This window comes from Podarcis vaucheri (assembly GCF_965113315.1).
Source record: "Podarcis vaucheri genome assembly, chromosome: 2".
In the NCBI taxonomy this organism is placed as follows: domain Eukaryota; kingdom Metazoa; phylum Chordata; class Lepidosauria; order Squamata; family Lacertidae; genus Podarcis; species Podarcis vaucheri.
This window is the reverse complement of record NC_138760.1, coordinates 125449822-125461071: the sequence shown is the minus strand read 5'-3', so window position 1 is coordinate 125461071 and position 11250 is coordinate 125449822. Positions and strand designations below refer to the sequence as shown.

The following is an 11250-nucleotide window of genomic DNA, read 5'->3' as shown; positions in this document are numbered from 1 at the left end:
CTATTACCTTTTATGGGAGACAAAGAGCTATATTTCCCTCTATCCATAAATGGCAGACAAGTAGCCATATATCTTACATTTGCCTCGACCAGGCACCTTAATTACCAGATCATCTTTGCCCTATTGCCCTATTGCCCTTTCACTCCAAAACAGATGGCTAAAACAGATGGCTCATGGTTTTAATTTTTGTCTTGAACAGAGATCTTGGGTTCACCTTCTCACACACCATCAGTGAAATAAGAATCTAACATAAGAATCTAACATTTCTTACTTTCTAAATCCTTTGCATGATTACATTTAAGCCAATATATTTCATACATAACTTATATAGATTTTTAGAAGAAAAGGCCTTTTCAAAATAAAAAGGAACTTAGTAAAAACAGTTTCCAAAAGCAACCCCTTAAATTTACACACACACACCTTTCAAGCCAGCTGCTGTTTCTATTAGCTCTTGCCTTTTAACCTTAGGAAGATGTGGCTCGAGTCTGATGGGAGGCACATGGTATTTTCTGTTAAACAATAAATTTCACTATTTACCAACTCTTAATTAGTGTTTTTGCAGCTTGATTGTATTCTGTAATTTGTATGGTCAATATGACCTTTTGCTCCCAGCCTGTAAATTCCTTTTACAACTTTAAGAAACATGTCTCCTGTTATAAATCGGGGGGGGGGGGCTGTTCAAGGAGATAAACATCTACCAAAGTACTCAGCCAGCTGCTTTATGCCTGGCATGAGACATACAAACATTTGCAAATATATTTTTAAGCTCATTTTAAAATGCAGGCCTTGATCTGATGCCTCATTATAACAATAAGTATAATAATAATAATATTCATAGAGTTTACTGCAGCCCTCAGGAAAATACTATGTGGGATCCAGATTATTTTTTAATTCCAACAACAACCTGTGGTTCCACTCAAGATTCAGAGGGGTGGGGACATTCAACTCTACAATTCTACAACTGTACAAAGGCCTCAGTTTATTTATAGCATCTTTATTTTGCTCTTTGGCCAATCTCCCACTGTAGTCTACAAATATCATTCCTAAAACAGCCTACCGTATTTTTCACCCTATAGGACACACTTTTTCCCCTCCAAAAATGAAGGGGAAACGTGTGTGCGTCCTATGGGGTGAATGCAGGCTTTCGCTGAAGCCTGGAGAGCGAGAGGGGTCGGTGCGCACCGACCCCTCTGGCTCTCCAGGCTTCAGGAAGCTCTGCGCAACCCTCGGGAGACCGGCTCCAAGGGTTGCGCAGAGCTGCCTGCAGTCCCGGGATCAGCGCAGCTCTGCGCGGCCACTGTGAGCGGGGCGCGAAGTCCCGCCCTGCTCCCGATGGCCGCGCAGAGCTGCCTCCAGTCCCCGGCTCTGCGCAGCTCTGTGCGGCCACCGGGGCCCCGCTCCCGGTGGCCGCGCAGAGCTGCCTGCAATCCCAGGACCAGCGCATTTCTCCCCATAGCCAGCCCCACAAGCTCGGGGGACAGCCTACACCACTATCATTTTTATACTTAAAAGGGGAAGAAAGTTATTGGGATCTCTATATGGTTTAAGGGGCAGGGACATATCTGGGAAAATCACAGATGTGGCTTCAAACTGCAACATGAGTCACTTGCATTTGGGGCATGAGTTTGGCTTGACCTTTGCTAAGAACAGCCCTGCTGGGTTAGTCCAAACTCCCATCTAGTCCTGCAACACAGTGGCCAGTCAGACATTGCTGAGAAGCTCACAAGCAGGGCATGAAAGCAATGGGCCTTGCCAGGCACTGGTCACTAGCGACTGGCATTGGGGGGAAGTAACTATTCACTGCATGATTCAATATTTTGTTTGCTCACAATCTCCCAACCTTCCGATTCATTGGCTGTCTATGAGTGCTGGTGCTATATAAGAGAGGGAGGCAAAAAGGATGGATCCTGCCTTTCTCCAGAAGCTCAGTGCAAATAAGTGAGAGGTCTGCTCCATGTGGTGAATGGGGACTATCCCACCAATCTCAACCTGCCTTCATGCCACCACCACTCACCTGCATTCTTACTTACAAGTGGTGGTTCTTCTCCATCATTATTTCTGGCTCCAGCTATCGTGGTGCCCCTTTCACTCCCACCAAACAGACAGCTGCCACATCCGTTTGTTGATGCCAACCTTGAAAACCCTAAATGACATTGGCCCTGTATATCTAAAGGAGCGTCTCCACACCCATTGTCCAGACCAGATACTGAGGTCCAGCTCCAAGGGCCTTAAGAAGGTTCATTCAAGCATTAATACACTCAAATGAGATTCCATTTTTCAGTTGCTGTTTTTAATATTAGAAGAAGAATTTCAAGTTACACTAAGTTATTATTTAGGCTTAGGTTATGAACTCAGGAAGAAAGGAAGGTGGGTCATGTCAAAGTACAAACTGGATATGGTAGAGAAGGATAATTATGTATGAAGAGGGAGGCTGCACTCCGTGTAACTCTACAGGTAGGGTTATCCCTAAAAGTTGTAAGTCCAGACACTCTCCAGGCATGTGATTCAATGATTCCCTTTCATCATTCAGGATGAATGAAAAATGAAGAGCAAACTTTATCTAAGGAGATACATTCCTTCCCAAGGCAAGTCTGTGTGTTTCATTACTACTGTGGTGGAAAACAGTTATAAATGTGTTAAGAATCAGACAACAACTTTAGTTTTTGTGGCCAGGTGTTCCTTTGTGTTCAGATTAGGCCTCAGCACAATAATGTAGCATTTGGGAATGAAAATGCAGCCCAGAAGCCCAGCACTAGAAGCCAAGATAGAGAAGATCTGCACAGCTACCATGTATTTCCCCTTTGTGCTCAGGTAGGTGGGCACAAAGGACACCCAAACGCTGCAGAAGACCAGCATGCTGAAGGTGATCAGCTTGGCTTCATTGAAGGCCCCAGGCAGCTTCCTGGCCAGGAAAGCCACCGTGAAGCAGATGGCAGCCAGGAAGCTCATGTAACCCAGGGCAGCATAAAACATGGCAACAGACCCTTCATTGCATTGCAGGGTGATCTCTCCAGCCTGGGAATGCTTGTCAGAGTCTGGGAATGGGGGAGAGATGCCCAGCCAAATGATGCAAATGACCATTTGGACACAGGAGCAGGAAAGGACAATGGAGGTGGCCAGAGTTTTCCCTAACCATCTCCTCAGCCTGTTCCCTGGCTTTGTGGCCAGGAAGGCCAGCACCACCATGATGGTTTTGGACAGCAAAGAGGATACAGCAACTGAGATGATGGTGCTGAAGGCCGTTTGTCGAAGGAGGCAGGTGACTTTCCTGGGACGGCCAATGAAGAGGAAGGAGGACAAGAAGGACAGCAGGAGGGAGACAAGGAGAATGTAGGAGAGGTCCCTGTTGTTGGCTTTGACTATGGGAGTTTCCTTGTATTTAATGAAGATCCCTAAAACAAAGCCTGTGGTTAAGGACAGGAAGAGAGCCAAAGAAGTCAGGAGAATCCCCAAATATTCTTTATATGATAGGAAGGAGATAATCCTCGGAATGCAGTGATTTCGGTCCTTGTTTGGATATTGTTCTTCTGGACATTTGGTGCAACGCTCTGCATCTGAGGAGGAGAAAAGGAATGGCTTTGGCTTTGCTTACACACATATTCTATTACATGTTGAGAAATGCACTCACATGGGAGATATCACAAAATGAGCATGTGAATTTCATTACGCGATAGTTTTCGGGCAGTAACACTGCTTTATTTCCATGTTTCATTTCACTTTTAATTTGTATACTGCCTTTCTATATTGCTATGCAAAAGGAGGGTTACAAGCTGAAGAAAGAACAAAATAGACAGCAAAGATCACTGACGTTGCACATACACACAAAGTCATAATAAAAGCATATCTTTAAAGTAAACAACATGTCAAAATAAGCAAAATTCAATAATATTCAATAATAATACTAAGGAATAGTAAACAGTAAAATTTAATATCAGCTAACACTTATCATGTACAATAAAGAATTACTAATGTATAAATAAAAAAACAGCAAGTCAAAATGAATAAAATACCACAAAACATGCAAACCATGTAAAAGGATCAAACTGAGAAACAAGGACACACAGCCTATGATTTACTTATTTATAATAACTCCTAAGCTGCTACAGCTGTTCTCAAACTCCTTGTCTGGGATATCCAATAACTTCCAGCTGAAATCGCATATTTTTTAATTGTTCTACAATGTAATGGAATGGAATGTTCACCTAATTTCTATTACTATTTTGCATCATGCTTTCTCTCTTTTAAATAAATATTTGCTATTTTCACTATTTCTCATTTATTTTGAAGACATTTTTATTTTCCTTTTATGTGGGTGGTTCTGGTTCTGTGATCCTAGAAGGCATGGTACAAAATAGCCAAAGCAGTGCCATATGGGCAGGGCAGGCTGAACCCAATTTGTATCCCAGAGATTGCTTCCTGCGAGTCATTTCTTTCAAATTACTTCCTGGAAGGGGGTTAAAAATGAAGAAATCAAGAAAGGATCTGCATCCAAATATGTCTTTAGAATTTTCACAGAAATTTCTGACCAATATATTGCCCTATTCATATTCTCCCAACCAATTCCATCTCCTGTCGCTTCACCCACCTTCTTGTGTAGATATGGTCCCTTCTGCACACGGAACACAAGCGTAGCAGCAAACCGGCTTTCCTTCTTGAACCACCTTGGCATATCCTGGGCGACACCTTTTGGTACACCTGGCGTGAGGCACAGTCTAGCCATAAAGAAAAGATGACATATTAAAAAGGAAGTGTGAGCAATATATGTGCATGTGGAACTCACTCTAGAGTCTGGAAAAAAACCCAGCAGGGTCTCCAGCCCCACAAGAAAGCACCCTTGATGTCAGGGGTGCCAACTTGAATAAAATATTGTGGGCGGCCAGGTAAGCTGCACAACACATAATCGATGCCCATCAACTTTATGGGGCCCCAGCCCCCTCAAATATTTTATTGTGGGGGCCAAATCCCCCACAGCTCCTAGGAGTTGGCTCCTATGCTTAAAGTAGAAACGAAGCCTACCTGCTGTGTTTGCTTTTTAAATAATAACAATAACAACAACAATTTATTTATACCCCACCCATCTGGCTGGGTTTCCCCAGCCACTCTGGGAGGCTTCCAACAATAGATTAGAACAGGGGTGTCAAACTCAAATTCATCGGGGGCCGCACCAGCAGTTTGGTCACCCTCAAAGGGCCGGATGACACCCCCTTTATGCACAAGGAGGAAGATGGTAGGTAAAATATAACTCATTCTCTTCGAAGGCATGCAGGCATAGATGGAAGGGGGTATTAGTTCTCCGCAAGGGTCGAGGACCCCAACATACACTCATGTAAGAAAACTTTTAGGTGCAGCTGCCTCCCATTGAGAGGAACAAGCGTCCTTTCACTATGTACAGCCTCCCTCGATTTCCCACTCCTACTTAAACATCAGCCCACAGCCCCACATAAAGGCAAACCACTCTTTAACATTCAAGTGTGTGTGATTAAAAGAAGCAATTTGCTATCATTCCCCTCCACACACATACTTTGTAAATATGGGGAACAGATAAATGACGTCTAAGGGTTAGGTTTCATCCTTTATTCCCCAAGGAGGAGGGACGTAAATACTTAAAATAGGGAGGCGCCTTTTCTCTCTGTGTGTTTTTTTTCTTTTCTTTTCCCTTTTTGGCAGGCAATAGAGCAAGTAGGTCTTAGGGAGTGGGTGGCGTCGGGCTTGACTTCCACATCTGCGAAGGTAAACGGAGGGAGATAACGGGGTGAGACGCGGGGGGGGGGGCTGGAGAAGAAGATATGAGGTGAGGGAAAGAAACCTTGCAGCTCAACAAAAGCAGATAAATGTGCTAAGCCTCCAGCTTGCCCACAAAGACGACTCCTCTTCCTCCTCTTGTGTGTGTGTTGCTGCTGCTGCTGCGACACGGCTACTACTTACCCCTCAGGGAATCGGTTGATTAAATGCACATTTCTATGCCACTGAATTCATAAAATCTGTACGGTGGCGGTACCAAAGAATGTAAAAGGAAGGAGAGAGAGAGTCTCTCTCTCTCCTCCCCAGTCCCCACCCCCACTTCCTCACCTGGGCTCGCAGCTGGGCGAGCTCCGGTCCACCTCCCAGGTGACGTAAAGGTTCATCTGGACTGGGCACCCCCCTGCCGCCGCCTGACCCAGGAGCCCCCAAGCCGCCTCCCCCCGGGGCCAGAGAGCCACCTCCGGGGCCGAGAGCGGCCGGCTGAGATAACGAAGGCGCTGCCGCTGCCGGAGGAGGAGGAGGAGGAGGAGGAGGCGCCAGCTGCTGCTGCTGTAGCACCGCCGGCAGCGGAGGCTGCCCTGAAAGGCTCTGTGCAGCCGGGGACGCCAAAGAAGCTGAAGCGCTGGATGCCGGCTGGTGCAGCGAAGACGTGAGCGAGCCCCGCTGGCCACCGAGCGCCCCTCTCTCTGCCATAGCTGAGGAGGAGGAGGAGGACGACAACGACTAGAGTCTTCCTCAATCCCCGCTAGCGCCTCAGCCGCTGCCTTATTTCCCCTTCAGCCGCGCGAGAATAAAAGGTGAAGGCTGGCGGCCGGCGATGGCTACACGGGCCACATGACAAGGTCTGGCGGGCCGGATTCGGCCCGCGGGCCTTGTGTTTGACACCCGTGGATTAGAAATACATTAAAACATCAATCATTAAGAACTTCCCTAAACAGGGATGCCTTCAGATGTCTTATAAAAGTCAAAAAGTTGTTTACCTCCTTGGCATGTGATGGGAGGGCGTTCCACAGGGCGGGCGCCACCCCCAAGAAGGCCCTGCGCCTGGTTCCCTGTAACCTCACTTCTTGCAGAGAGGGAACCACCAGAAGACCATTGGAGCTGGACCTCAGTGTCTGGACTGAACGATGGGGGTGGAGACGCTCCTCCAGATATATTGGGCTGAGGCAGTTTAGGGCTTTAAAGGTCAGCACCAATACTTTGAATTGTGCTCAGAAATGTACTGAAAAGAGTATTAATACATAGGTCCTTGAACAACTGGACTGAGGCACAGTCGAATAATAAAAAAGAAGGTAAATTCAGGGGAAGTATGTGTGTGCCACGAGACTTTGTGTCTATGGAGTTGATTCATAGAGTTTGGAAACAACCCAATAAGTTCTCTCGGCACACAGCAAAAGATGCAGAAAGAAAACAAAAGAAAATTCCCATCCCAGAACAGCAGCAATAAAACACTCTGATGAAGAGCAGTATTTAAACAGAGTATGATCACATCTTATGCAGGAGTTACATTCCGGGGAAGGAGTAGTATATGCAAAAATGTATATGCAGTGGTACCTTGGTTCCTGAATGGCTTGGCTCCCAAACATATCAGCTCCCGAACACTGCAAACCCGGAAGCAAGTGGCTTTCAGTTGAGTGCAGGAAGCTGCCGCAGCCAATTGGAAGCAATTCCTTAGTTTCCGAACAGTTTGGGGAGTTGAGTGGACTTCTGGAATGGATTAAGTACCAGAACCAAAATTCGACTGCACTCGAATGAGCCCCCTGGAACGGCTCCTGCACAACCACCCTGACCTTCCGGAGCTGGCATGCCAAGCAGGCCTTACTCCCAAGCTCTCTCTTTTGCTTACTGGGCTCCAGGATGCTCTTGCGTGGGCTCTGCAATGTTCTCATGAGATCTCACAGGGCCGGGCTGGATTAACCATTAAGCAAAATAAGTACGTGCTTAGGGCATCCAGCGAAGGAGGGGCCACAGAATTTTTTCTGTTGCTGGATTTACCATGGACCATATTGTGCAGCTCAATCAGGTTCCACAAAAACGGCTCCCACAGTAAATGAAAAAATTACATACATACATACATACATGTGTGTGTGTGTATCTACACATGAAGAGCATTATACACATTTAATAATTTACTTAATTAATTATAATGAAAGCATCAGCCAAACTTCCAAAAGATTATACTTGAATTCCTCTTGGAAAGATTCAACAGATTACTAGATCTTCATGTGTATCATGTGAAATAAAGGGGCTCTTACCTGGTTGAACCACTTGGGCCACACAATAGCTTCTGGGTTAATGGTGAGCTTGAAGTCAGTGGATGCCTCTCTCTCTATACTCCCAATTTTCACTCTAACACAAGAGTCATTGGGAAGCACCACCCAGTTCTCAATATCAAACATGATTGGCAGCTCCCCATTCTCAGCCAAATACAGTCCGCCCATGGAAGTGTTTAACAACCGGGTTTCTCTTAAGAAAGGGTGAAGCTGGAATGACAAGGAAAACACCAGCATTTCAAAGCATTTCAAAGCATTTTGGACATCTCATCCCTTGTCCCTTTGATCTCCAAAGTCCTGGCAAACCTGGCCTCGTTGGAATCTACAAAGGACTAAACACCCGAACTTAGAAAGCGTTTTAGATGCCTCATCCCTGCTTCCTTAGAACTCAAATCTCCTGTTCTGCCACAACTTCTCCTACTGGCAAGACTAAACAGACACCCTCCAGGTGGAAGGATGTCTGTTTTTACTTGTTTTGGCTTGTTTTGGCTTTGTTTTTTATTGCAGTAGACCACCTTGATATTTTATGAAGTACACTATATATATATAGTGTACTTCATAAAATATCAAGGTGGTCTACTGCAATATATATATATCCATCCAGCAGGAACCTAAAAAGAGAATCTAAATCTAAATAAATAAAACAAATAAAACAAAAACCTTTTCCTCACTGTTGCATTCGTGTCTAAATCAATGAGCATGATTATTGTAGAGTTGGTAGAAAGAACTTTGATTTCTAGAAAGGGAAAGGAAATACCTGCCATGGCTGCAGCCTTTGACATGCCAACTGGTCTCCTCCACCCGCCATCAACATCTGCTTTGATCTGGATGAACAGGCAACATTTAAAGCATGTGCCATGATTTGGACACTGAAGTATGTTCTGTGGCTGTCTTGAGATAGAACAGTCTGCAGCTCCTCTTCAGACGGCACCTCCGGATTCTCCACATCTCTGCATCTTGTCCAACCTCTCGCAGCGAGGACGTGCTTTGAGTATGAACAACTAGATGCTTTTTGATGAAAAAGATTAAGAAGATGGGACTCTGATTTACAGCAGTCATGTTTGCTCCTTATTTTGGTCTTCATTACAAAGGAGAATGAACCATGGATATACTTCAAGGACTTGGGAAGTAAAAATAAATTCATGTCAAGGTCTTGAAAAGCTGTTGTGAGCCATACTTTTGGCCGAATTTGTTTCTCCAGTTCTTGTTGTAGTTTCATGATGAAACCCAGTGCCGTATGAATGTTTACATAGTAAATGAATACATTGGTCTGTCTCCCTAGGGCAATTAATTCACTTAGAGTGAACCTCTCAGGTTTATTGTTTTCAGGTATTCTTACTGAAAAAGCAACACAAATTCCATTGCTGGCCATCAGAGATGTCATGGCACTCAAGAACCTTTCTCCATTCTCACTGTCTGGAGCAAAGAGGCTGATCCACGTCCATCCGAAATGCTGGAGAATCTTTACAATCCCTGTGTACTGAACATCTTCATTGGGGATCGTACGGTAGACAAAAGGGACTTCAGTGTTTTCATCAACAACCACAGATACAAAGCCATATCTGATCTGGAGTGGGGAAGAAAAAGTATAGTGTTTCATTTTCAGAGCAAAGTACAGGATTAGCCTGAAATATTTAATACCTAACAAATATTTTGCTAGTTTAATTTATTTTGCTGCCTGGGGCTGATAGTTTTACTTTGAAACTTTGGGCAGTTGCAAAACTAGCAAAATCTCTGTGTTGAAAAACAATAGAATTGTAGAGTTGGAAGTGACCCTGAGGTTCATCTTGTCCTGCAACCTTGACGTTGGCAGCACCACACTCTAACGAACTGAGCTATCTAGCTTAACATAGCTCAGGATTTTCTCCCTCTTTGATGACTCTTTTTGCTGACAATAATGAGAATTTATTTTCCTGCTGAACTTCTTTTGTGTCCCTCCATGCCCCACCCTTCATACCTGTGGGATTTTGTACATGCCTGATGTGACTGAAATCACTTTGGAGATGATGGAATTGGCTCCTTCAAGAACAGCCAAGATATTATTCCATTTTCCACAGCGATAGTTTGGAATATTGCTTTCCCCACCTGCAAGCAGGTCTAGCATGGCATCAGAAGTGATCCTTGCATTGTAATAGTTCTCATAGAGGCTGTAGCCCAGGGTGATGTTGGGTAAGAGCCTGGGATCCCGGTTGATCTCTTGGATGGTGAAGAAGAAGGACAAGATGTGCCAGTACAACCTATTTGACAAACTGTATGAAATCAATCAATTAAAAAGTGTCAAACCATTCACCATTTAATGAAAATAAATCGTGATCAGGCTCATTTATACACTTGTGTTCTTCAACAAGCAACACAGCAGCACAGCAGGTAAAAATAGAGCATGTCTGGGAATATGTAACCCACTAGCTGGTGTGAAACTCAAGTTCCCTTCAGCCCCTGCCAGCATGGCCACTGATCAGGGGTGATGGGAGCTGTAGTCCTGCAACATCTGGAAGACCATGAAATCCTCACCCGTAAAATGGAGACTATTTTCCTAGTAACCAGGAGCCATTGAGGTGCAGTAGAAAAACGTGACGTCCTTCCGCATATAATTACTTACACAAGCTTAAACCTGGTCAATGGGGGCTGTGAAAAGATGTATGGAAGCTGCCGACCAAGCATATTTGGAGATATTATCCCGCCAATGAGGAAGTCGCCAGTCTGGAAATAATTCTGTGCTTTGATTCCTTCCCGGATTGGATTCAAGGGGCATTTTGCCTTCAGGTTTCTGCAGGATTCAAGCAAAATGAGCAGCATCAGCATCTGGGATCTCATTCTGACTGACTGCTACACCTCTCTTGTGAGTGTTCCTCTCTCTCCCATAGCCAGCTACATCAGAACAAGCAAAAAAACTCTTATTTATCCAATATGAGTGGTGGTCAGCTATAGCTTCAGAGCCATTAAACCTCACACAGATGTATGCCACCCCTCTTATTCTCAATCATGACTCAGTCTGTCTCTGACACAGGTGATCTTCTGTGCATCAACATTTCCCTCAGGGCCAAGGCAGAATAAATCACTATGATCTTGATAATTATAAGGGGGAGGAAGTTCATCTTTGCAACAACCTGAAGTCTCTGTGTGGCCTGAGGGGCAGGAGCAGAGTTGGAGATAAACATGTTTGGGGGGAAACAAAGTTTCTGCTCCAAAGTTTGACATGGGTCACGTGGTGAGTGAGAGTTTGGCCTGAACTTTC

At 44.8% G+C, this 11250-nt stretch overlaps 1 protein-coding gene across 1 annotated transcript; it reads right to left on the bottom strand.

Annotated features, from left to right (window-relative positions):
• Nucleotides 1-2289: 2289 nt before the first annotated feature.
• On the bottom strand, nt 2290-10865 carry LOC309525342 (vomeronasal type-2 receptor 26-like). Its single transcript, XM_082210913.1, has 6 exons — nt 10615-10865; nt 9973-10264; nt 8773-9582; nt 7998-8225; nt 4586-4712; nt 2290-3554 (listed from the first exon to the last, which is right to left on the bottom strand). Exons 1-6 carry the CDS (start codon nt 10827-10829, stop codon nt 2644-2646), a joined length of 2583 nt encoding a protein of 860 aa, XP_082067039.1. The 5' UTR covers nt 10830-10865; the 3' UTR covers nt 2290-2643.
• Between the last annotated feature and the right edge of the window lie 385 nt (nt 10866-11250).

Excerpts from the sequence above, each read along its gene's own strand:
- LOC309525342 (XM_082210913.1), bottom strand. The coding sequence starts at position 10,829 with ATGAGATCCCAGATGCTGATGCTGCTCATTTTGCTTGAATCCTGCAGA. Across the intron at positions 10,265-10,614 it reads TTGACCAGGTTTAAGCTTGT|TTTGTCAAATAGGTTGTACT; the intron begins GTAAGTAATTAT and ends GATTTCATACAG. Across the intron at positions 3,555-4,585 it reads GACCATATCTACACAAGAAG|ATGCAGAGCGTTGCACCAAA; the intron begins GTGGGTGAAGCG and ends TCTCCTCCTCAG.